We start from the raw sequence: 26592 nt of genomic DNA, 5'->3' as shown, positions 1-26592 counted from the left end.
CTGACCCGGTCCTTCCCCAGCTTAAAAACCAATCAGAGACTTCCATGGTGGTTCAGCGGTTAAGATTTCCACACTCCCAATGCAGGGGGCGCAGGTTTGATCCTCAGTCAGGGAAGATCCTGCATGCTGCATGGCACGGCCAAAGAAAACACTGATCTGTTTCCTCTGTTTCCTGTGAGAAGGTCGTATTCTTCCAATGGCACTGGAGGCCTTTTCCTCTCAGGCTGCTATCCTGATTCTCCCCACCACACAGCTAGCTTTCTGGCTACACTGACTTTTTTGGATCTTTCCCCACAGCCTTTGTACTTTTTCTACACATACGTGTCTGTTCAAGCCAGTCTCTTATGCATTCCTCTCCTGCCTGGTGAAATCTCCCTTGTATCTTAAGGTTGAACCTGAGCTCAGTGCAGTTCAGCTAAATGCAGTGCAGTTGAGCTGCATTGAGTACCTACTGTGTGCTTGGACACGACACCTTCCCTTCACTCTGTGTTCACTGCCCAGGCAGAGTCAGTGCGCTCCTCCATGCTCCCTTGGAGCCTTATAGGTTTCCAAGACAGAGCATTGTGTTGTAATTGGCTACTGGCATGTCAATTGCCAGTGCTAGAGGGCAGGCATGTGTCTGGTACCTAGTGGACCTCCAGTTCCTGATGTGCGTGAGACCAACCTGGGTAAGGTCTGGGTTTGCAGAAGTGCATTGAAACGGAGTACAAGCAGCACACTCACACACACGCACACACACACACACACACACACAGCTGTTATACTCAAAGAAATGGGGGCCAAAATTGGGTATTGGGTAAGGAGTGAGTCAAGGAAAATTCTCTGGAGGAAGTGAACCCTGGGCTGCTGACCTGAAGGAGAAGCACTCTTTCCTTCTTCTCACTTCCCTCCTGAGCCTGACTGAAAGCAAACAGCTGAAACTGTGGAAAGGGAAATGCATACATTTTCTACTAAGGGTTGAGATCTCCTAGCCTAGAGATGATTAAATAGGTATATACCTCCTTCCTCCCTTCCTTCCATATACATTTTCTGAACCTCGAGGAGATGCCAAACACTAGGGCTACAAAAACTGATGAAATAAAACATGTCTTTGTATTTTTCTGTCTTAATGTTCATGCTGGAGCCTGTCCTTCCCTTTATCTGTCTTGTTGGAGTCCAAGTCTTGGCACGTCACTTATAGCTCCAGGACTTGAGGACTGGTCACATCATTTTTCTAAACCTTAGTTTTCCTATGCATGCGTGCATGTGAAGTTGCCTTAGTTGTGTCTGACTCTTTGCAACCACATGGACTGTAGCCTTCCAGGCTCCTCTGTCCATGGGATTCTCCAGACAAGAATTCTGGAGTGGGTTGCCATGCTGTTCTGCAGGGGGTCTTGCTGACCCAGGGATCAAACCTGTGTCTCCTGGGTCTGCTACCCTGCAGGCATATTCTTTACCACTGAGCCAACAGGGAAGCCCTTCCTATGCACACCATGGAGGTAATAACACACTCCCGGTAAGGTTGCACTTTGTAATGTGTATGAGGAGCTGCACAAGTGCCTTTGACAGTGGTCCATCATGGAGCGAGCACTGCTCTCAGACTGCAGGCTTCCTGAGGGTGGGGAACGTGTCCAGTGTGTCCTCTCTGCCCAGCACAGGACCAGGCACACAGTACATTAGAGTGATCAACTATCCCAGTTTTCTTGCTCTGTCTCAGTCCCACAGCTAGGGAAAACTCTCAGTCCTGGGTGAATGGAGACCGTTAGTTGGTCACCCTATACCATGGTCTTCATAAGGGTTTGTAGAATATGGATATGCTGCTGCTAAGTCGCTTCAGTCGTGTCCGACTCTGTGCGACCCCATAGACGGCAGCCCACTAGGCTCCCCCGTCCCTGGGATTCTCCAGACAAGAACACTGGAGTGGGTTGCCATTTCCTTCTCCAATGCATGAAAGTGAAAAGTGAAAGTGAAGTCGCTCACTCAGGTCCGACTCTTAGGGACCCCATGGACTGCAGCCTACCAGGCTCCTCCCTCCATGGGATTTTCCAGGCAAGAGTACTGGAGTCGGGTGCCATTGCCTTCTCCAAGAATATGGGTATATGGATGAATAAATCATGAGGGACAGAGTCAGGACTTGGAGAGCAAAAGCCTGCATTAAGTGGCTGGCTTGTGGCACGAGAAGTGATCTTGTGAAGGGTCTAGAAGGCCCAGCAGGTAGAAGGTGGGAGGCGGGCACAGGGCCCTCTACTGCTCTGCAGGGAACACAGAAGCCCTGAGTCTGTAGCTGTTGCTCTCAAGTGGGTTTCCGGCTTCCAAGGCCCACGTGCTCTTCGTCAGACTCATCCAGGGAGAAGGCAGTCATTGAAGCCACTTTCACTCGGCGAGTCTGTCATGAGCTCCTAGTTTCTCCATTGCCTTTGAAGCTGGAGGCCGTGGCTCCTCCACCTGCCCTGTTTGACCAGTCTGTCCACTGCCTTCTGAAATGTCCACTCCAGATGAAGTGGAGGCCTGGGCCTGGAGGTGGGAGAGCAGGGCTGCAGCCCCATTCGCCAGCTCAGGCCCAGAGAGAGTGGGGCCTCCACTTCCCCACCTGTTCCTTGGGGAGGCAGCCGCTCCTGCCAGGGCGTTTGAGGGATGTCACTTGTGGAAGTCTCTGTGGTGTGTCTAACACTACTATGCACATGTGCTACGCTGTGCTTAGATGCTTCAGTTGTGTCCGACTCATTGCAACCCTATGGACTGTAGCCTGCCAGGCTCCTCTGTCCATGGAATTCTCCAGGCAAGGATACTGGAGTGGGTTGCCACGCCCTCCTCCACGGAATCTTCCTGACTCAGGGATCAAACTCGTGTCCCTTGTGTCTCCTGCATTGGCAGGTGGGTTCTTAACCTCTAGCGCCACCTGGGAAGCCCAGTATGTGCATAACTGGTGGTGTTGGTTGTCCACGTCTATAAATGGGGACAATAAAACTGGCTCTGTAACTTGCAGGACTGCCGTGTGGGCCCAGTGGGATGTAGGAGGTGGGAACACTTGTCAGCCATGTCATAGCCTTTAAGTATTTGGGGAGGAGGGGGTCTCAGAAGAGCTGCTCCTGCCGGCCCCGGGGTTCCAGCTGCAGGTGGAGGCAGGCCCTGCCCACCCTCTGGGGTGTGCCTTGGCACTGCTGTCCATGTGACCACACAAACCCTGTGCCAGCCCCTGTGCTCGGGTGGCTCTGCTCCTTCTGAACCATGGCAGGAGAGAGATGGCTAGACAGACACGGCAGGGTTTAGTAGCAGCAGGACGCGGGACAAGAAGAAGGAATGTTCCGGAGCCTCGTCTGTCTGTTGGGCTGGAGGCAGGGCCTTTGTGAAGGCGGGTTGTGCTCAGATCGCCTCTGGGCCCTTCCTCCAGCCCAGAGGCGGATTCACCGTGAGGCTGGTGCCGCTTCAACTTCAGGCCTTCACGCTCCAGGGCCGTTTCCAAGGCCCAGCAATGTGTCCACGGGCTCAGAGGGCTTGAGAAATGTGCAAAAGGAAGAAGATATTTTTGTTTTTTATAAGAGAGCTTCCAAACTACATGAGCTTCAGTCTCTTTCAAGCCTGGATCTGCCCCTGCTCTGACCAGGAGTCCTTTGTGCCAGGAGGTTGGTGTCACGTCACTGCACGTCCTCAGGGAGTTCTCATCCCACTGTGGACCTGGTCATCACTTAAAGCCCTCTCTGCTGAGGCAGGACCTGAAAGACGTCTGGGAGAGCCAGTTCTGGGCCAGGCCAAGCTCATAGGAGAAGGAGAAGGGGGCGGCAGAGGATGAGATGGTTAGATAGCATCACTGACTCAATGGACATGAATTTGAGCAAACTCTGGGAGACAGCGGAGGACAGAGGAGCCTGGTGTGCTGCAGTCCATCCAGGCTTTGCGGAGAGTCGGACATGACTTAGTGACTGAACAACAACAACAAGCTCATAGCTCTTGCTTGCTGTCAGTAACAGACTGGAAAGGTCTCTCTGCCCTCAACCTTACTCATCTGTGAAATGGGCATAGCTCTTACCAGAAAGGGCTGCGGAAAGGTTGTCATGGGAGCTCAGTAAATGTTGGCAGAAGCTGGATGGACATGATGCAGGGAGCCCATCCCTTCTGTTGGGATAGCGTTGCTAGCTGTCAGATTCACCTGCACTGTACGATGCCTGGTGCTGGGCTCTGGGGATGCAGGCTGTGGGGGCAGGGGGTGGTGGTTAGATGAGCTAAGAGGGGCTAAAGGGTTTATAAGCTGTGAAGTACAGCTCTCTTTGTCAACTGAGTGGCCCTTTTGTGTGGGAGGGCAGGGTGGAAGTCTGGACTGTCCTTTCCCACAGGTGCAGGGGAGGTGGTGGTGGTGAGGTGCCTAGCTGAGTTTGTGCCTGAGAAAAGCTGCCTGTGTGGGCTGAGCTGACCTTTCCTGCTCAGAAAGGAAGGTAGGCCGGCAGGGTGCATTGCTTCCCCCTGCAGATTTGGGGAAAGGTGGCTGAGTGGTGGTTGCATCCTTTCCCTTCCAACTTCCAACCTCAGTGCCCCTTTCAGGGAGTGGGGGAAGGAGGAGCTCAGGCGGGAGCTATGAGGAAAGAACATGGGTTTTGGTGTCAGGCCAGGCTTCAGATCCCACCCTTACTGCTTGTTATGTCTGTGACCTTGAGACAGTTATGTATAATTTTTATGAACCTCAGTTTTCTCATCTTCAAAATAGGGTTGATAAGGGAATTTCCTCACAGTCCGCTGGTTCGGGCTTGGCACTTTCATTACCAGGGGCCGGGTTTGATCCCTGGTCGGGGAACTAAGATCCTGCAAGAGGCAAGCCATAATGCTTCCCCCACCCTCTGCCCAAATGGAGGTGATAATATCCTCCCCCAACAGCCCGGGGTTGCTGTAAGGCCTAAATGAGATAATGTAGGCTAAGCACAGTGCCTGGCACACAGTAGGTACTCAATAAATGCAGATTGTCCCTCTCTTCTGCCCCGTGAACCTCATCATCCTATCTTGCACTCCATCCTTTACCCTTTTGAGAGTGCCCTCAGTTGGGCTGCGAACTCCCTGGGGGCATCTGTTGTGTTTAGTTCATCCACCTTTATGCTCCAGCCCTGGCACAGCACCTTCAATGCACTTTGAAATGGTTGGCAAGAAGCTGCACTGGCCGCAAGAAAAGAGGGCTAAGTTTTAGCCGGAAACTCAGTGCACATCCACTGTGTGCTCCTGCCGAGGCCTACTGTGTGGAATCTGCTCTGCAGAGCTTGAGTGGCTGCTTGTAACTTGCTGGACTCCTCTGCTCTGGAGGCTTTGTCTTCTTTTCTCCCAAGCACTTAGCACTCATGTAATCAAACCAGTCTTTGGTCAGCCTTTAAGATCCATCTCTCCCCACTGGAATGCAAGGGGCCACGGGAGCTGTGTCCCCAGGTCCTAGTGCCTGGCACAGGGGACACACATACATTTTTGTTGGCTGTCCTTTTCTTTCCCTTCTCTGAGCTCAGGCTTGGTATCCCTCCCAGCCCAACCCCTTTCCAGCTGGGGCAAGTCTTCCTGCTTCTTTCAGCTTCAATTTCCTCATCTCTAACGTGAGCATAATGGTGGTCCCAGATAATCAAGTGATCAGCTGGGCCTGGAGCAAGGGAAGGACTCCATCACATCAGTTCCTGTTTCTAAAATGATCTCCAAGGGTCCTCCCATTTCTGACCTTCAGTGACCTCACTGCCTCTGGCTGGGAGGAGACTGGGGAGAACATTCCATTCCTCACAGACCCTCTGCACTGGTCTCACAATGGATTTGGAGCTCTGTGCAAACTGTTTATATTTCCCCAGTAGAGTTTATTACCCAACTGGGCCTTCTGCAATTAATTACTAGCCAAGCAAATAACTTGTCCCTGGGAGGCTGGGCTTGGCATAAACATTTACATCCAGCCAGGGGCCGGCCCAGGGGCTAGGCTCCTTCTTCCAGCCTCAAGAGCAGAGAATGGTTAGAGGATTAGGGTTGGGAGGGCTGGGATGGGGTGAGGGGTGGGGCTAAAGAGAAACAGCTTTCCTTCAGCAGCTTTTCCTGGGCCCCTACCTTAGCCTTTGAGGTGCTGGGCATCTGCCTTCTCTTTTAATCGTCCTCAGGATCCCACAAGTAGAGTCCCTGTTTGCAGATGAAGAAATATGGAAGAAATTGAGGCTCATGTAAATTAAGGAATTTGACCAAGGACACACAGCGTGCAGGAGGGGCAGGATCTGAGGGTGCCCATAGCAGCTGTGTAGAGCAATAGACTAGAGACGAGAGGACAACAGTGGGAAAGCACTGAGGGAATGAATATTCATTTGATCGATTGGTCATTCATTCATCGTGTTTGTGTCGGCCCCTGTCGCGCGTGAAGGGGCCATGAAGAGGCGGTGGTGACTCTTAGTGACTGGGCTGAGACTGTTGGTCCCCAGTGAATGCTGGAAACTCCCTCAGGATGTCCCATTAACAGACCAGCTTTGGCTGAAGGAGGTTTCTTGGAGGGCTAGGAAGGGGGCGGCCTCTCTGAGTCTCTAGTGGTCATAACCACCTCATCTTATGCCAAGAGATGGCTCCAATGGAAGTAGCCTCTAAGGTCAGCCTCCTTATCCCAACCTGGAATGTGGAATCCCAGAACCTTGGCCCCCTGCCTTTGGGCTGAGAAACCTCAGAAAAGGTTTATCTCCAGGAATAGCAGGGTCCCTTGTTTATGTCTGAGAGGGAAATGGCTGATTGGCAAGGGAAGCCCTCCTTGCTCTCCTGATCCCCCGGCCCTGCCCCATGGAGGGACTGTGAGTTCTATATTTTCTAAAGGCCCCTCTTCCAGCCCAGCAGTTCCTGCTCCCCTCCACAGCCCCACCATGCAGCTCTCTGGAGCCTTCTGCCGGGGGCCATCTTTTGTCTTTGCAGAGAGGAGAGCTGAGACCAGGGAGGAAAGGGTACCTGTTTTGGATATAGCGTGCCTGGATCCTGGAACCCCTTGGCTTCAGGTCACGGTGGAGACTAGGGCCCAGGCTGAGCCATCCATTGCATGTTGCCTGATCCTGGCCCAGAGCCTGATGCGTGGTAACCAATGCCCAGGAAACGTGTGACCTGGGGGAGAAGTGACCAGCTGATGGGACACGTAGGAAGGACACTGTGATCTGGGAGGCAGGGGGCTTCAGCCCATGGCACTATCTCTCCCAGGAATGGACCTTCTGGGAACTGAGGTGAAACAATAGTCCTCACCCTCAGGGCTGTGGTGAGGCTCAAAAGGCAGCGAGTGACTATTCACAGTGGACAAAAAGTGGAAACCAGTGGCCCTAATGTTCATCAGTGTATGCGTGGGTAAACAAATTGAGGTCTGTCTATACCACGGAGCATCATTCAGTCAAAAAAAGGAATGAAGTACTGATGCATGCTGCAACATGAACCTTGGAAACATTGTGCTATGTGAAAGAAGCCAGACACAAAGGTCACATATTGTGTGATTTCATTTATATGAAATGTCCAGAATAGATACATCCATAGACCCAGAAAGCCAACATTGGTGGTTGCTGGGGCCTGGGAGGAGGGGCGGCTGGGAGAAGAAACCACTTGAGAGTGACGGATTTTAGTGTGGAGTGATGGAAGTGTTTTGGATCTGGAGTAGAGGTGGTAGTTCTGCACAGCGTTGTGACTGCAGTAAATACTGCTAATTGTTGACTTCAAGCTGGTAAATTTTGTTATGTGAATTTCACCTCAATAAATTATTGTTTTAATTGCTAATAATAAAAACAGCATTGTGAGGAGGAGGCCCTGGAGATGAGATATGGGTGTTCAGGGGTGAGGCTGCCGGAGAAAGGATGGGTAGAGGGGGGGGCTGTGACGGGAAAGGTGTCCAGTGGGCGGCACTTTGGGAGCCTGATTAGGACCCAAGGTTCCAGAATAAGAATGGTTGGGGGCAAAGATGTGTCCTTGGGCGGGTTATTCAACCCCTCTTTGTTTCAGTCTCCCCTCTGGAAAACGGGAATCATTAAGTTTTTATTATGGCAATCTAAATCTTTTATGATCAGTCCTGAATATTCATTGGAAGGACTGATGCTGAAGCTGAAGCTCCAATACTTTGGCCACTTGATGAGAAGAACTGACTCCTTGGAAAAGACCCTGATGCTGGGAAAGATTGAAGGCAGGAGGAGAAGGGGACGACAGAGGATGAGATAGTTGGATGGCATCACTGACTTGATGGACATGAGTTTGAGCAAGCTCTGGGAGTTGGTGATGGACAGGGAATCCTGGTGTGCTGCAGTCCATGGGGTCGCAAAGAGTCGGACATGACTGAGCCACTGAACTGAACTGAAATCTTTTATGATGGAAAGCTTAGCAGTTTTCTTGAGCATTAAACTAGTTAATATTTGTGAAGCGCTTAGAATAGTGCTTGGCACAAAGTAAGGTCTGCATAAGTGTTAGCTACGTTTATTATGGCTCATTCACATTTTTATTTATTTGTTCATTTACTGAGCACCCCTGCTGAGCCAGGCTCCGGGGCTGCATTCTGGGGACACAGCTGTGAGCGTGACTCAGGGTCGACTCTCAGGAGCTCCCTCCCGTCCGGCCGAGCCTGCAGCTTCAGCTGTTAATGAAAATTGTTCATCACTTCCCACTTCTCCGGAGCTGCCTAAGCAGGCACTGTCTCCCCTGGGATCAGACAGGTCTCCTCCTGAAAACTCCCCCTGGGTTTGGGGGCTCGCGCCTTGGACTTGGAGGGAGGGCTTGCCGGGGCCTCAGTTCCTCTACCTGTCAAAGAGGAGGACAGGCTGGCCGTGCCCTGGGATTGCTCTCAGCCTCTTGTGGCCTCCAAACCTCTGAGTCACATAGTTCACCAGCCTGTCTTTGGGATGGGCCTAAGGTGTCACATCTGCTGAGATTTAATTTATAAAAAATAGACAGCCTTTTTTTGGGCTGCCCTCTGGGGCAGTAGGGGTTGGCAGGGAGTGGGGGGACAGGTGGTCCTTCCTGAGCGTCAACCTTCAAGGACTGGGCTCCTGCCCACTTTTGGGTATGACCAGCCCCCATCAGTATTCCCTACCCCCCAGTAATCACTCAGGCAGAGTCTGACCAGAGCTCTCCTAGACTCAAACCATCTGATTCTCGCTGCCACCCTGTGGGCACCTCTTCTGTTGCCATCCACAGTCTATCACCTCTGCACGGTCATATGCCCTACCCCCTCACTGGGACAACCAACACGCACACACACACACACACACACACAATCACCTGGCCACTTGCACTCCCATTCACCCCCAGCAAAATCTTGCTGAGTGCTTGTTCCCCCTTCTCATCCTCCAACATCTGGATCCCTCCCCACCCCCCCCACCCCCACCCCCCACCCCCACCCCCCCACCCCCTACCGTCCCTGGCTCTCCAGCCACCTGCCCTCTGCCCCCCATCCCAGCCCGGTCTCCACTGTTGTTTTCCCTTCCCAGATGCTTGTCACTGAGGTTGTCTCAGGGCAGAAGGACAGAAAAGTCCTTCCAGGAAGGAGCTTGCTGTCTCAGTTTCCTTTTAAAAACAAAGCTATGTCTTGAGTATCTTGAGTCGGGCCTTCCAGAACTGCCCCCCTGGTGGTGGAAGGAGGTACCAAGCAGGCAGCTGAACTAGGAGAGGAGGGGAGGGGCAGAGCCAGGCCAAGCCAGGCTCTCTGGGTCTTGGAAAGCCCCGATGTATTCGTATTCCCCTTATTTCTCACAGACACAGGCATCTCATTCTCATAGACACGGTTGCCGGCCCTGCAGAGCTCGGCACATTGTGATCAGGGAGGGTTTCTTTGCCAGAAGGTTCGTTTTATTCAGCCCTTCGTTCATTCATCGGTCTTTGCTCTGTGCCAGGCCCTGTGCTGAACCCTGGGGACAGAGTGGGGTGGGACCTGGTTCCTGCCCGAGGGCTGATGAGAGAGGCTGCTTTGTGCTCACAGAGACGCCTTGCCTCTGATATGTGCCATTCATTCACTCCCTCATTCAGCAAATGCTGGCTGAGTGCCTGCCACGTCCCTGGCACTGTTCTAACACTGGGACACCAGCATGACCAAAGCAGGTGACAGTCCTTACCCTCACCAGCCTCACCAGGCTGCCATCCTAGAGACGGGAGTGACCAGAGTTTTGAGGGGTCATTTAAAAGAGCTGACATTTATCGTTCGGGAATTATTTTAAAAACACAAAATGCTTCACATTTGGACAAGAAGATCACAAGCATCCGTAATCTTGTGACTTAGAACTTTACAAAACAATTTGTTTTTGGTCTTTGCGATCCTCGCTATTATGTGTGTATCCTCGTGTGCATGCATGAACCTGTGTTCAGACACAGTTGTGCTTAAGCTATGTATGACATTTGGATTACTGCTTTTTTCCTTCAGCATTTCCCGTGTCATTAACTTATCCTAATATCCGTGTTTGTTAATGACACATAAGAGTTCCTCATGTGACTGCTCAGCAGTTTATTGAACCATCGCCTTATTTGGCATTTACGTTATTTCCGGTTTTTTGCTATGGTAAATAATGTCGGAATGATTAGCTTTAGAGTCATCCGACCGCTTCTGGAGGGCAGAATGCTGGAGGCCTCAGAGGCCCCAGGCTCACGCCACCACCTCTTCCTTCCCTGCCCCTAAGTGCCACCTTCTTCCCTTTGGGGGAAAGGAGTTTCCCTCTAGGTAACTCTCAACAGGAGGTGTTCCTATTATCGTTAGCTACATAACTAATCACCCGATAACTTAGCTCAAGCAACAACATTCATCTCTTTATCTCCCGGTTTCCATGGGTCATGAAGATGGGGAGAGTTCAGCTGGCCAGTTCTAGCTCAGGGCCTCTCCTGTGGTTGCAGCTGGCATGGGGCTGTGGCCACTGAGTGCTTCCAGCGAGACCTGGTGATCTTATCCCTCGCATCTGGCCTTGTCCCACTCTTTCTCTCTCATGGCTGCCTCTCTAATCTAGGCCACCTTCATTTCTCACCTGGATGAATAATATCAACTATCAATTCACCTGGATGAATAATATCAACTATAGATGAATAATACCAACTATAGCACTCTCCATGAGCCAGGTATTGTCCAAAGCTCTTTACACACACGAAATCGCTTGTATCGTCCTTACAACAGGGACTTCCTTGGTGCTCCAGTGGTTAAGAAGCCTCTTTCCAAGGCAAGGAACTCTGGTTCAATCCCTGGTTATGGAACTAAGATCTTATGTACTGCATGGCCAAAAGGTATATTAAAAATACTTAATCCTCACAACAACCCAAGGAAGCAGATGCTGTTGCGATCTCTCTTGTAGCAAATAAATGGCAGATCCGGGACCTGAACCTGGGGCAGCCTCCTTATTAATTCCGCCCCTTTACTAGTCTCCCTGTGTGCGTTATGGCCTCTCTGCCCTCCAGTCTCCAGCCAGTGACCGAAGCAAGCTCATTAAAGTACAGCTGCAGAACATCTGTTCCTCACTGAAACCCTGCCACTGTCTGATCACTACGACAGTGAAATCCACCTCCTGACCGAGGCCACCTGCTGCCCTGCCCCTGCTGGCCTCACCTACCGGTCTCCCTCAGCGCCTTCCTCCCCCAGAGCCTTCCCACTGAAGGTTTTTTTGTTTCATTTTGGTTCAGTGCAGCATCCCACCCTGGCCCCCTTCAGAATTACATCACTGCTTCTTTTTCAGCTCCTAAATCACCTGTCACTTGCTAGGGAAGCCTTGACTTTCTCAGGCTGATGGGCGTGTATCCTACACTGGTGGAAGCCTGCCCCTGACAGCATGGAGCCCGAGAGTCAGTGTGTACTATTGGCCCCTTTGTTTGCTGTCTTTCTTGCGGGCTGTTGTGTTGCACACGTACAGGGGATGCCGTAGGCACCATGGCCTGTGCTGTGCACCCTCCCAGAGTTGGGCAACACAAGGCCCCGCTGCCTTTCCCACCAGAGGGAAACTTCATACAGGTGGGGGCCGTTGCGTGGATCTGCCCTAGTCACTGTGGCCAGTAGCATCTTACACACAACAGGGGGTTTGCTGAATATCTGTAGATTACGAGGATTAATACTGAGAGCTGACATGCACTAGGGTTTCCCTCGTGGCTCAGTGGTAAAGAACTCACCTGTAGTGTAGGAGATGGGGGTGGGTTCGATCACTGGGTGGGGAAGAGCCCCTGGAGAAGGAAATGGCAACCCATTCCAGTATTCTTGTCTGGGAAATCCCAGGGACAGAGGAGCCTGGTGGGCTACAGTCCATGGGATTACAAAAGAGTCAGACACGACTGAGCAACTTAACAACACCAACAAAATATGTATTACTGGGAAGCAGGTGCTAAGCACACTTATTCCTCAGAACAATCCTATGGGATAAGCCCTATTGTCCCCTCTTTTTAGAAGAGGAAATAGGCTGAGGGAGGGGGAGTCGTTTGACTGATGTCCTCTAGTGAGTGAAGGTTTCAGCTGAGGCGGATTAGTTCGCTGTGATAAAAAAGTGAATGAGGGACTGCCCTGGTGGCCCAGTGGTTAAGACTCCTTCTTCCAATGCAGGGGGCTCTGGTTCAGTCACTAGTTGGGGACCTGAAACCCCACATGCTGTTCAGTGTGGCCAAATAAATAAATAAATAAATAAAAGAAACATGAATGAAAGAAAACCCCTGCATTCCAGCAGCTTAGAGTCAGTCAGATGAGGGGAAACCCAGATGCAGATCATCGCATTGCTGGCGAGGGTGTGTGGGGAGGCGGGGCTTTCCTCCAGCAGAGAGAGAGGAAGGAGAGAAGGGCCCCCAGACGGAAGGTGGACCTGCTCTGGGGCCACTCTTCCCCTTGGGCGCCAGGGCACCTCCTCTTCTGTCTGCAGCCTCTGTCTCCCAGGCTCTGTACCACGGGTGGAGGCCTGAGGAAGGAGGGTGCCGGCAGGGATGGGGTGGAGTGGGGTGGGGGTAAGGTTCTCTCCTAAGTGCTGAAGCCATACCAGAGGCCTCAGTTCTCACCCACTTGGAGGTCTATCCTTCCCTGGGAGGAAGGGGTGGGGGACAGGCGCCCCCATGGTACAGGTGAGGGAGTGGAGAGACCTGGAGACATCAGGGGATTGATTTGTCCAAGGCCCAGAGCCCAGGTCCCTGGAAACCCCTCAGCTCTTGGTGCTGAGCGTGTGTGTGTGTGTGTGTGTGTGTGTGTGTGTGCCCGCGCGTGTCATGGGGCTGTGTGTTAGAGATGATGCCTCCCTCTTCCTCCGTCCTGACTCCCATCCCAGCCATGTGTCCTGTTAGAGGAAAAGACCTCCCTTAGGTTCTGTGGACTGGCCCCAGGTGCTTGCCAGGTCCTGGTCGTCTGGGAGTCCAGAGCCGCCCCACGGCCTGGGACTGTTCCCTCCTTTGAATTCCCTGGGTTTCCCACCAGGCTGTGGGCCTTCTAAGGACTGGGCCTGGACTCCCCCATCAGATCAGTTTTGCAGCACAGTACTTTCTGAGTTTGTGTTCTGTCTGGGGTTGGAGCCCAGCCTAGCCCAGGGAGGTGGGGTGGAGCACAGGGGCTTTGGGAAAAGTTGGTACCTGAGTGGTCCTTGAAGGAGCAATAGAAGTGACCAGGTCGAGTCCCCATCCCCTTCCTCCCTGAGCCTTGGCTCCTGCGGCACAGAGCTGGGTGGGCTCTGGTGATGGAGGGGGCTTCCCCCGCCCCTACCCCGTGCTTCACAGGGCTACTGAACTTCCAGAGGCTCCAGCCCCTGGGCGCCTTCCCAGCCACCCGCCCCTCTGAGGCCCCAGCTTCATTTCTTGTCTCCTTCCCCACAGGTCTCAGTCTGCTGGGGATTCTGTTTTGGTTGGAAAGAGGAGGCGGAGGTGTTTGCATGTCTGGCTCTTTCCTCCTTTCTCATTCCTCCTCCCTTCCTCCCTCCTGCCTCTCAAGATGTTTCCTCTGCCAGCCTGGCTCCACTCCAGCCTCTCCCCTCCCTGGGCAGGCCGCAGCCATCCCTCTCCTGCCTGGGGCTTCTGCGGGCTGTGGCTTTCCAGAGTGTGCCCTTAATACCTTCCTCCCCCAGAGGAGGGGTCCACAGGGCAAGGACATCAGAGGGAGGGCACCCTTGCCTCCTCCTCCCTCCACTGTTGAAAGCCCACATCTCCTGGTGGAGGAGGCAGAGGGGCCCAACAGGGCTGCCTCCTGCTTGGGGTTCATCCCTTCTCCCTCTCTTTGATTTCCTGGGGAGCCCACAGCCAGCACAGCCCCTTGGCACAGAGGCTCATAGCATGTCTTACGTTCATTTGGTAGTAGTTTTGTGCTGCTTTGCCAAGGGCATTGGGGAGCTGCTCCCCACAACTTGGCAGGGGCCTGGAGTGTAGAGTTTGTACTACTTCTCATGTCCTCACGTTTCCAAATCTCCGGCTGCGCTGACATCACTCCCTGGAGAACCCTCTCTGCTCACCCAGCCCCTGCCCTGTCTGCCCCCCTGGCAGAGGCTCATGGGGTAAAGCAGACCTGTATCCTGACCTCATGGAGCGTGGTCTGGCCTTTGCCTCCTAGCACCTTGCACTGTGCCTGCAGCAGGGCAGATGCTCAGTAAATATTTGTAGAATGAATGTTTGGCAAGCAGCTAGGGAAGCAGAAGGTGGCAGGATGGTGCTTAGGGAGGACTTCTCAGAGGAGGCAGAGATGACCTGGGGTTTTGAAGGATGGATAGGAGTTGGACACACCGGCAGGCACATTCCAGGAAGAAGGAACACAGCCTGTGCAAATCCTAGGACAGGTGGTGTGTGATCTAGGGCTTAGAGTGTGCGTAAGTGACCAGAGAGGAGACTGGGGAAAAGGGCCTGGATATGGGAGGAACCTTCAGTCTGGGAGTGGGCACCCTGACCTGCTGAAATGCTGTTAGAAGTTGGCCCCTTCGGCTGGGTCCCAGGTCTGTGCTTTATTCCTGGCCTTGAAGGGCACCATGTGTGGAGGGCCCTGGGGGTTGCCAGGGCTTGTCAGAGTTATTCAGCGGTTGGGACTGTATGACTCTAACCAAGGCTACTGGCTCTGCTCCCTTGGGCCAAGTTGGTCGTGAGATTAGAACACATCAGGGCCAGCTGATTGAAGCAGGCTTTGTGACAACTCGTAAGCTAGAACTAGGTTCAGTCGTGGTGTCCATAACTTCCTGGCTATGACCCTGGGCAAATTGTTGATTTCTTTACGCTGCCGTTTCCTCTACAATAAAGATAATAGATGCTACCTCTCAAGATTGTTACAACAATTAACAAAGTAACCTGTGCAAAGCTTTCCTTTTTTCCTCCTTGCTTCTCCCTGTCCTCCCCATCCTCTTCTCCTTCTTAGCAGAGCTGGGCCTTTAGACTGAGGCCTGAGGATGATTTGAAGGATACTGGACACCCTCAGCCCTGATAACTCACCTGAAACCTCTCCTTTCTGGAGGCCCTGGATTCAAAACGCCCCAGTTATGTATGCATTCCTTAGGGTAGTGGTTTTGTGCTCAGGCCACAGCACCAGCTTTGGCAACATCACCTCTAGAAAGGCAGTGGTTAGAAATGCAGATTCCCAGGCCCACCTCTCACCTACTGAATGGGAATCCTGGAGGTGGAGCTCAGCAAGCTGGTTTTCAGCAAGCTTCCCAGGTGATTCTGACGTATATTCAAGTGTAAGAACCACTGTCTGATGCCCAAGGGCCTTTCAGTGGGAGGACCCTGGCTTTGGGCCTGGAGTCAGAGCACATGGGTGCCCGAGGGGCCAGCTTCCGGGGTGTGTAGCCTGTGCCTTCACTCAGGGCCCTGAATTCAGGAGGACCTCTGATTGGTTTCATGCGCTTCTGTCTCTGTCTTGAAATCTGAACAAGGGGCCCTGCGTTTTCACTTTGCACTTTGGACCACAGATTATTAAAGCTGGACCTAGCACGTTCCAGGTTAGCAGGGTGTCCTTGGGGAAGTCACTTCCTTCTTGAGCGTCCTTGTCCTCATCTGTACAGGGGAGTGATAATCTCCACTGCCTAGAGTGATGGTGAGGATTAAGTGTGACTGGCGTGGGGCCTGGCCCAGGCTAGTATGGGGTAACTTCCAGAGGCCACGTGGCCCGCACCTCTGGAGATACCATGATAGCAAACATACACTGTCTTTGGCTCAATGGGGCTTCCGGGCTGGAGCAGGGACCCAGACGCAAGAGATGAACGCTGTGAGAGTGCTCTGGGGGTGCTGGGGGGGATCCGCCCTAGTTGGGGGTCCCCAAAGGCTTTCCATGTGCATGTGTGATAAGTTGCTTCAGCCGTGTCTGACTCTTTGGGCCCCATGCACTGTGGCCTGCCAGGCTCCTCCGTCTGTGGGATTCTCCAGGCAGGAATGCTGGAGTGGGTTGCCATGCCCTCCTCCAGGGGATCTTCCTGATCCAGGGATCAAACCCATGCCTCTTACGTCTCCTGCATTGGCAGGCGGGTTCTTTACCACTAACATCACCTGGGAAGCTGAGGAAGTGCCAGATGAGCAAAAATCTGAGCTGGATTGGATGAGAACTTGGTGTGGGGCTGGACAGTGTTGTGGTATTTTCACAGTTTTTAACCACAGGTCTCTGGGGAGGCTGAGGTGAGGTGAGAGGGCTGCAGGGTGGACATGGGCCGCAGAGGCTGTGGGTGGAGCAGGAGGCTGCTGTGGGGCCGCATCTCCCAGTCTGGGTCTCTTCCCTTCACAGAGGCCCTAGAACCTCAATAATTTGTAGTAGAGATGGACCCTTGCCCAGAGGCCTCCTGGAGCAGAGTGGGAACGTGGCTTTGCCGGCTGGTGCCACAGGCCAGGTTCTTCACCCTTTGGAAACCTCTGCTCCCTCTTCAGTAGACGGGCCTCCTAATCCCCTCTGGGTGGGCAGTGGTGATGGTCTAGTGAGATGAACACACATAAGCCCCACCGCAGCACCACCGGCAGGAAGCACTCAGTACAGAGTTGATTCCTGTTTCCCTCTGCCCGTGTGCAAGTGGGAGCCCTGGTTTTGCTGTTTGTTTTGTTTTTTAATCTTTTGACGGAGCTGCATGGCATGTGGGATGCTTGTTCCTTGACCAGGGATTGAACACGTGCTCCCTGCATTGGCAATGTGGAGTCCCAACTACTGGACCACAGGGAAGCCCAGGTTTTTAATTAGGAGCCCCTCTAGCCTAAGCTAGCTCACCTGGGGGAGCCTTTCTTTAACTGTAAGACAGATGAGGCTGACAAGCCCATTTCTGGAGATGATCAAGGACTGACCAGCATTGGGGGCCCAGAAGCAGTGGCTTTGGAGCCAGCTGAGCGCCCACCTCTCCAGTGCTCTCCCAGGTTAAATCAGACCCACCAGCTGTGTCACAGAGAGGGAGTGAGCTCCCCTATGGGCATCCTGAGTTCAGGTCCTGCTCTGTCAGCAGTGAACACAGCTTTCATTTATCGCCGTCCTCACAGGACCAGGCGCTTCCTGTGCGCTCAGGGAGAAAGGCACTGTCATTCGTGTTTCAGAGGGGAGGACCAGAGCGACTCTCTCCTTGGCCAGGCTCACCCAGCTAGTGAGTGGCAGACCCCAAAGCTTTGCCTCCTACTTCATAGTGACACACTGTGAAACTGGGGTCAAGTCCAGACTTTTCTGTGCCCTGAAGGATGGGACCCGCCATTCTTAGAGGCTCCTTCAGCTGCAGTGGCCTATGGTCTGTGTCTCTGGGAGGGCCTGTCCCCAGGGGAGTTCTGCCACACACTTCCAGGCTGCTGTTTCTTTACTGTGTGGAATAATACCAGCTTACCCATGCCCTCTAAGCTGTAGCCTCCCAGGCCTGTCATCCTGACCCCTGGCCCTGTTCTCTGTCTCTTACCCACAGGGAGGAGTAGGAATGGCCAGGACCCGTGGTTTCTCTACCACAAGTGGCCTGGAGCAGAGGGGGCAGGGGTGCCGAACCCTGTGGGACTGGGAAAAAGTTTGATGGCTCCAGAGGACTGACCGACAGTGTGGTTGCAAGATATGGGGGTGCAAGGGAGTGTGGTGGAGTAAGGGTTGGAGGGCTGAGCAGGGGCCAGATTGTGAAGGGCTTGTGGGGAGCAGTTAAGGGGTTTGAGGCAGAGAAAGGACTTGATCAAGTCTGTGTCTAGCATGACTGAGAAAAATGCCAATGATAGTTAACACAGTGTCAGGCATGCAGCATTCAAAGCCGTTCATCATGGTTTGATGCTTTTTGTTATATGGGACATTATGAACACCCAGATTCTACTCTTAGCCGCTGTGAGAACTTGGGCCAGTCACGAAACCCTAGGACCTCCTTTTTCACACCAGTAATGTAGGAAGAAGGATATGGAACCTTCTCCTAAGGATTTTTTCAAGATCAAAGAGAGATAATGGGGGGATTTCATCTCATCTCTGTTAATCCTGAAGACACTTAGCTCCCCGAGCCCAGCTTTATAGCCAGGGCCCTTCCTCTGTGTCACATGCCTGCCTGCTTCCCAGTTTGGGGCAGGGTAGGACTCGTCCACCGGCCCCAGAAGCCCCCAGTCACAATGCAGCCCCTTTCAGGCAGGGCTTTACCTTCCCCAGATCTCTCCTCTGTCCTTGGTCTTGACGCTACAAGCAACAGACCTCTGCCTCCTCCTCAAACTCTCTCCTAGCCTTGGTGCCCTGGCCAGGGGGCTCCCAGCCTTAAGAGCTCATGAGATGCTCGGTAACCCAGTGTGGTATGGAGGGAAGCATGCAGAACCTGGGAACATTACGTGCCTTCTCTGAGCCTCAGTTTCCTCATCTGCAAAATGGGAATGGGGTTACCTATTTTGTTAGTCTTCTTTTGCTCCTGTAACAAATTACCATAAATTTTACCTAATACAACATACATTTATCCTCTTATAGTTCTGGATGTCAGAGTCCTATCACAGGGCTGCGTTCCTTCTGGAGGCTCCAGGGGAGCATCCATTCTTTTGCCTCTTCTAGCTTCTGGAAGCTGCCTGCATTTCTTGGCTTCTGGCCCCATCTTCCATCTTAAAGCCATTAGCACAGCATCTTCCAGTTTCTCTCACTGCTTCCATCATCCTCACCTTGCCTTTTCTCCCTCTGACCCTCCTGCCTCCTGCTTACAAGGACCTTTGTGATTACACTGGGTCCACCCAGATAAAGCAGGGTTGTCTCCCCATCTCCAGATCCTTAACTAACATCATGTCTGCACAGTTTCTTTTACCATGTAGGGTAACAGCTTCACAGCTCCAGGGATTGAGATGTGAGCATCTCAGGGGGCCATGATCCAGCCTGTCACTTCCTTGCAGGGTAGCTATGAGGATTAAATGAGACGAGAAATGTGAAAGGATCAAACAGTACCTGGGACATGGCAGTCAGTCCCTAGACACATTTTCTTCAGTCCTCTCTCTGGGCCTCTGGCTCCCGAGCTGTAAAAAGAGACCCATTGTAGCTGTTGGATCCCACCTTCTACCGAGCGTGTTTTATGGTCAGGCTGACTGCACCCTTAGCCCAGGATTCATAGGAAGCAGCAGAATTGAGGATGCTCCCCGACAGCCCTCAGAAAAGCCTCCCTTCTCCCCTCCCTCTCGGAGGCAGGCCTCCTTTCAGTTCCTGGCCTGCTGAGCATTTCCCATCATTCCCAGGGATGGCTGATGGGAAAGGCTGAGCTCACTGCTCCCTGGGGAGGGCGATGGGTGGAGGGAGGGGAGGGAGAGGCTGGCGGCAGCTGCTTGGAGAGAAGGGCAGAGATCTACAGAGGGAGAGCTGAGGTTATCAGCGCTCAGGGGGAGTGGGAGAGGGTGAGGCCGGGCCTCCTGGCCGAGCCTTGGAGAACTGCCAGCCCTTCCTCAGCCTCCTCCGCTGAAGCCCCGGCCCGTGCTGCTCCGTGTGTCTACCAGCTGCCCCTTCTGAGAGGCCCTGGGGTCCGGGGGAGTGTGTATGTATGCTGGCGATGGGAGGGGGATGCCACAGGCCAGCAGGAACTGCAAGTGAGAGATTGCTGCCAGAGAGGAATACCTTCTCCTTCCTGAGAAGAGGGCCATTTCAGCCAGCATACATCCCGCCCCTTCCCTCTGCCCAGAAATTGGTCACCTTTTGGTTCATCATCTGCCTTCACTGCACTTCTCTTTTCTTATTTGCATGTGTGGGTGTGGGTGTGTGTGTGTGTGTCAGGGGGGTAATAACACCATTAGGGGATTTGAGAGACTCAAATGAGATGGTGATTTTTGAAATGTACACTCTGCTATATAAGGATGTGTGACTCCGTGCATACGCACATCACTTTGACGTTCTCTCTTCTGCACCTTGACGACCTGGCAAATGCTTAATTACCCTTCAAGTCCTAGCTCCAGTGTCACCTGCTCTTTGTAGCTCTCTCAGCAGCCCCCTGTCCCCCTGGGGAAAACGAAGCTGCTCCCTGCCCTGAGTTACCGTCTCTCTAACCCTCTGTGGGTGCCTTATGCAAGGATAGTTGTTCACAGTGGGCCTCCCCCACTGTTTGCAGGAAGTGCATTCGCCACGGCCCCTCCAGTTCTCAAGGCCACAGTGGCTGTGGTAGAGCAGAGGCAGGATGGTGAAGGCGCTGGGGAGCTGACCTCCTGGAGTCTGGCCTTGGCAAAGTCCCCACGCGACAGTCCAGTCCTTAGAATCAAGCAGATTGCCACGATGGACTCAAGTCAGATTCAGGGACTCTGCTCAAAGCAGGTGGCCATTCATCCATGCATAAGAGCCCTTCACTTTCTGTGATGCACATACTCATGCCTGCTGCCCAGGACCTCCTAGACATAATCAGGATACCAAAGGGCCATGTTGGCCATGACGTTTCCGGAAGAGAGTGAAACCTGAGCCAACGGAGGGGGAGAGGCTGTTTAGGCCCTAAGGAGCGTATTCCATAAGCTCACCTACCACACTCTAGGCTGCCCTCATAGGTCAGTTGGTAAACAGTCCGCCTGCAATACAGGAGACCCCAGTTCAATTCCTAGGTCGGGAAGATCTGCTGGAGAAGGAATAGGCTACCCACTCCAGTATTCTTGGGCTTCCCTTGTGGCTCAGCTGGTAAAGAATCTGCTTGCAATGTGGGAGACCTGGGTTTGATCCCTGGGTTGGGAAGATCCCATGGAGAAGGGGAAGACTACCCATTCCAGTATTCTGGCCTGGAGAATTCCGTGGACTGTATAGTCCATGGGGTCACAAACAGCTGGACATGACTGAGCAGCTTTCACTCACACTCCAGGATCCCCAGCAGGCTCATATCCCAGTGCCTCAGGCCCACCAGATACACAGAGAGGGCGGATACATGTTGGGAGATGCGGCATGGTGGCCAAAGGTGCCTCCACCTCCTTTCTGTCTTCCGCCGTCTCCCCAGAGCCCTGGACAGCCTTGTTCATCCTGGCACTTCTGGTGCCTCTCAGTGCCCTAGTCCTACCATGCGGTGAACTTGGCTTATGTTCCAGGCATAGGCAGACATCAGCCCATTCATTCCCCTCCACACCCTGGAGGTGGTCTTACCTAGGTGAGGATAGGTGAGGTGAGGAGCCATGAAGTGCCATGGTAGAGATCTGTTCCCAATTACTCTCTTCTTGGAAATAATGGAAATGCATGTCTTAAAAATGCTCAGTAATACCAGGCCTTGGTCTCTGCCCAGCACTCTGGCCTCCCAGAAACTCTTCATACCCATCACCTCCTCTCTGCTGCCCAGACCCATACGAGGTAATGTGACCCTCACTGAGAGCCAGTGATCCAGCTGAACCCTGTCCATCAGGGACCTGTCCAGGGCCTCCCAGCGAGTGTGTTTCTTGTGGGGGATAGTGATGATGGTAAGTATCATCACCACTGACAGAGCTCTAACTGTGTGCCAGCGCCTCACTGAACACTAGATGGCTGAAGCACAGGCTGATGAGGCAGCAGGCCTGCCTAACCCCAGCCCATAACTCCTTTATGTTGCCCCTTGTTTGCGCACAGTCCTCCCTGCCCTGGAGCAGCTCCCATCCTGGGGGGCAAACTCCCACTGGATCACGCCCGCACAGGAGGTGTATGAGATAGTGCACTCAGCCTGGAGGCTTGGTAAAGGGCCCCTAGAAGGAATAATGCTTTTTCCCTACTTGAGTTGTCCTCAAGATTAAACAGGAGGAATAGATCAAATACTTAGCATATGACAAAAAATACATGATAAATCTTAAAATATTGTTATTGTGGTTTTTGGGGTTTGTTTTCTCAAGTTTAATAAAACTACTCAGTTAAAAGTTTCAAAAGAAGGGTAACTTCTTCATGATTTTGAGATGACAGGTGCACATTTTATATCTGTAATACAGCTATTTCAGAGAACCTCTTACATTGGAACTATACCGCAGGATGACCAATAATGAAAGTATTTGGTTTGGAGCACACTTAGGATAAATTGTTTCTTTCAACAGTATCTAATTCTTTTAAAACCCAGAAGTGTTGTTACTCTATTTTTACTTCCTCATATATCAAGTAGATGGTTTGAACTGCTTATATTTCTTATTTCTGCTCTGTGACTTTGAGAAAGTAATTTAATTTCTCTGTGTTTCATCATATATAGAGTGGGGAATGAGAGTACCTACCTTACAGGGTGCTTGTGAGGATTAAATGAGTTAAATATAATATTTAGAATAGCACCTGACCAGGTGGGTCAGTGGTAAAAAAAAATCTGCCTGTAATGCAGGAGACATGGGTTTGATCCCTGGTTGGGGAAGATCCCCTGGGGAGGGAAATGGCAGTCCACTCCAGTATTGCCTGGGAAATCATGGGGTTGCAGAAGTTATTTAGTTGCTAAGTCAGCCACGACTTAGCAACTAAATAACGATAACAATATGTTATATTGAAAATACTACTATTTCTTTATAAGAAAATATACCCAGATACAGTTACTAAATCCAGTCAGGTTGCTTTTCAGCCAATACTCTTCAGCTAACAGTCACTAAGTACTGGCTGGTCCTGGGCTTGTCTGGGTCTTGATCTTGGGGCTCAGCTGCTCCTGGCTCTGCCCAGGGACTTGGGCTTCCTGTTCGGTTTCTGCCTTTTGCTTCTAGCCCCCAGGGCTCCGGGTGAGGCTGAGCTCATAAAAAGTGTCGGCAAAGCACTTTGTGGATCGATGCTAACTAATAGCAGCTCCCTGGAGCTGGCACGCATAGGGAAGATGATCACAGAGGCAACTTGCACTAGGCTCAGGGGCGGCCCTTGGGGAAGGGCAGTGATATCCATCGCTCCTCCCTGTTGCCTCCTGCCACTTTAGCCAGCAGTGGGTGCCGACAGAGTTTGGAAATGGATGGGGAGTGTTAGTGGCCACATAGGGAAAAGATTTGCCCGTTTCATGGCAGAGTCAGGAGCATAGATCTATCCAGCCCACACATCTGGTCACTTCCACCCAGATCTGGGGGCACAGCCTGTCTTGGGCATCCTCTTGTCAAGGCTCTCCCAGTCGGCTCCATCACCATCTCTCAAGAAGTCAACATTCCTGACCGAAACAGACAGATGCTGGCCTTTGCCCAGACACACAGCTGTCTTAAGGATGGCAGAACGGTTTCCTTTCAGTCATGGGCATGAATGGGAAGTTGGCATGGGGTCTTGCGCAAGAGAAGATGTGGGCGAGACTTCCCCCAATTCTGCCCTAGGGGGAAGTCCTTCTCTGTGTCTCAGACTGAAATGAAGTCTGTTTTGAAAACTGCTGAGGAGGCAGCAGACAGGGCGTTCTCTGCCCTCTGGGGTTTATAGTCAGATGGAGGAGGCATGGTCTTATTCAGGAGAGGCACCAGTCTGATGGAGGGCGGGGCTGGTGGGGAGGTGAATGTGGCTTCTGTTTCCTGGGACTTCTTATCTTACTGAAGGGACATAGCCCTTTTGCCTTCCGGCAGCACCTTATCTGAGGGTGGAGGCATTAACTTTGTCTGCAGGGGCCTCCTATCTGATGGAGGAGTCGGAGCTACTTTCTTCCCCAGGGAATTCTTATCTGATAGAGGAGATACGACCTCTGTCCTCAGGAAGGCCCCTTGTCTCTCTGATGGGGGAGGTTCATCTTGTTCTCTCACTCAAGAAGCCCCATTTGACGGCTTCTGCCTTTGCTCCCTGCCTTCCTGGCCTGATTCATGGGGAGCCCTGGTCGACAGGCAAGAGCCACAGAGAGAGCTGGGCAGAATACTGGGCTAGGCTGCTGTGGGGCAGGGAAGAAGGGGGTGCTTCTTCCCAGAGGGGCTCCCCTAGCAAGTACAGGTGACAAGCAGTTCCCTTGGTGACTACCCACCCGCCACTTCAGCTGCCACCGGAGGCTTCCCATGTGACAGTCTGATGGAAGGAGGTGGCTAGCTGTGATGAGTACTTACTGGGGGTAAGCGGGCACCCTCCTCCCGGCTGGAAAGCAAAACTCGAGGGTCACTCGGGAGCCCCTGTCTGCCTGCAGGCTAAACTGCTGGGGTGGGAAGGGCCTGGGAGACTCTCACCTTCTGCCTGTCTGTGGGCCGGCTGAGCGCTCTGAGCCCAGAGACATCCGCCCTCCAAGACCTGAGAAGCCCAGAGAAGAGGAAACAGGACGCGTATCAGGAACGCCTTTTCCTTTTCTTTGTACCTAACCCACTCACTCGGGGCTGGGGAGAGCCTATCCTGGATCCTGCTGGGCCTGCTCTGGCCTGCTGCGGCTGCCTGCAGCCCCCTGCGCTGGGTCTTCCACGACCTCCCTCCTCCCCACACAGCCCCCAGCCTGCCTCAGCTTCTGCTCCTGGGCTGGTCCCTTAATTCCACCGAGACTCAGTGCTCTCTTCTGTAAAATGGGGTAAGACTTCCTATCTGCCTCATGAGGAAGTTTGTTTTGTCATCTCTTTATAGGATTTACATAGTGCATTCCCTTATCTCTGGGATTCACCTTGAGCACTTCCTGTGTGCTGACCTCTGGGGTGGGCGGGGACAGTGTAGGCGAGGAACAGGTGTGGGCAGATAGGAAGTCTGTTTGGGACTTGTCTGAGGAATCTGGGGACATTGGAGTACGCATGTCCCAAGGCTAGTGGCTGTGGGGTCAGAGTGGGTCTGGCTGGAGACGGAGGTTTGGCTTAACAGCATCCGGTGGCAGCTAAAGTGGGCGGGTGGGTAGAGTCACCAAGGGAACTGCTTGTCATGGGTCCTGGGAGGGGGCGGAAGCCAGGCCCCAGAGGCTGCAGCAGAGAGCTCCGTACAGGGCTGGGATGGGCGACCGCTCAGCCAGGGCTCCAGTGGCCAAGAGAGATGGGCCTGGGATGGGGTCACTGCATGGTGCTCGTGGGGGGTGTCGAGACCTTTGCTTTGGCAGGCTAGGTGTAGGGGTCTGTGGGAAAGACGGGCCACTGGATGAGGAGGCAGTAATTACTGCAGAGGTGCTAGACATCAAAGAAGGTGGTCAGTCAGACTGGCATCCTCTTTTCTTTTTGGCCTCACGGTGAGGTATGCGGGATCTTTGTTTCCTGACCAGGGATCGAACCCACGGCCTCTACGGTGGCAGTGTGGAGTCTTAACCGCTGGATCGCCGTGGAAGTTCCAGCTTGGCCTTCTCTCGTTCTCATGGTTTCAGTTAGTCCCCTGCTGGCTAGAGGGCTGCCAGGGGAGCGCTTGTGTTTTTGTGTGGTGCGTATGTGGTTTATGTTGCGAGAGCTGTAGATGACGTGTGTATGGGGCGGGTGATGCCGGTGTGCACATGGAGTGTGCTTAGTATTGGTGTGTGTGGGATGTACAGGTGGTATGAGGTGTGAAGCGTACATGGTGTGTGTGTGGTGCAGGTGTGCATGGCGTGTGAGCATAATGTGGTGTGCTTTACATAGGTGTGTTGTCTGTAGATGTGTGTGGGCTATGTGTGTCTTTGTGTGTGTGTGGTGGGCATAGTGTGCGTGGTGTGTGTGTGTGTGTGATGTGTAGAGTTTGTCCATGTGGCCACATTCAGATCCTTGTTCCGCAGTGCATATGGGAGGCTGGTGCTGAGTCATCTGCTTGGACTGAAAACTCAGAAGCGTCCACCAGACCTGTGGATTTCCCTTCTCTACTCAGGTCGCCCCCAGCGGTGCACTGGTAACAACTGGCCGTCCAGAAAAAGGGGGGTGAGGGGCTTATGGCGTTTGCCAGTTTCCGTGGTGTAGATTCTCCCACCAAGGCCTTCACCCTACTAATGTGATGATCCTGAACATGGAGTTGGGAGGAGATGCACAGTGGGACTCCATCTTTATAGTAAAATTCAGTAAAATAACAGATAGTAAGTGGTAAGTTTTGAGTATGTCTTCCCTTGATTTTTAAAATATTTTTCATATTTATTTATTGTTTTTGGCTGCACTGGGTCTCTGTTGCTGGGCAAGTGCTTCCTCTAGTTACGGCGAGCAGGGGCTTCTCTTTGTTGTGGTGGCTTCTCTCGTTGCCAAGCACAGGCTGTGGGCACCGGGGCTGCAGTAGTTGCAGCTCCTGGGCCGTAGAGCACAGGCTCAGTAGCTCTGGCCCCTGGGCTTCGTTGCCCCGTGGCATGTGGGATCTTCCCAGACCAGGGGTGGAACCCGTGTCCCCTGCGTTGGCAGGCGGATTCTTAACCACCAGACCACCAGGGAAGCCTCCCCCTCTCTGTTTTTAATATAGTTTATTTAATTGTAATCTTGATTCAGGCTGTCTCGCCATCAGCACGGTTAACATTTGGCCTTGAGGTTCTTTGTTGGGGGCAGGGAGGGGGCTGGGCTTCATTACACGCACAGCATCCCTAACCTCCACCCGCTAGACACCAGTAGCACCCCTCC

The 26592-nt window shown here is 52.8% G+C and overlaps 1 protein-coding gene across 4 annotated transcripts in view; it reads left to right on the top strand.

The window, feature by feature from the left end:
• The window catches only part of ARRB1 (arrestin beta 1), a 77853-nt gene that overhangs the window by 12701 nt on the left and 38560 nt on the right, over positions 1-26592 (top strand). Inside the window, exon 1 of one of the 4 annotated variants that reach the window (XM_069553154.1) lies at positions 24370-24626. The exons of 2 other annotated variants lie outside the window; for them this stretch is intronic. In XM_069553154.1, coding sequence (XP_069409255.1) covers positions 24622-24626 — 5 coding nt within the window. In that variant the 5' untranslated portion in view covers positions 24370-24621. Of the gene's footprint in view, positions 1-24369; positions 24627-26592 lie in introns of those variants that run through there. One more of the 4 variants, XM_069553152.1, reaches the window with a different exon arrangement.

The sequence above is a fragment of the Ovis canadensis genome, chromosome 15 (genome assembly GCF_042477335.2).
Source record: "Ovis canadensis isolate MfBH-ARS-UI-01 breed Bighorn chromosome 15, ARS-UI_OviCan_v2, whole genome shotgun sequence".
NCBI lineage: Eukaryota > Metazoa > Chordata > Mammalia > Artiodactyla > Bovidae > Ovis > Ovis canadensis.
This window is presented reverse-complemented; position numbering and strand designations above follow the sequence as displayed.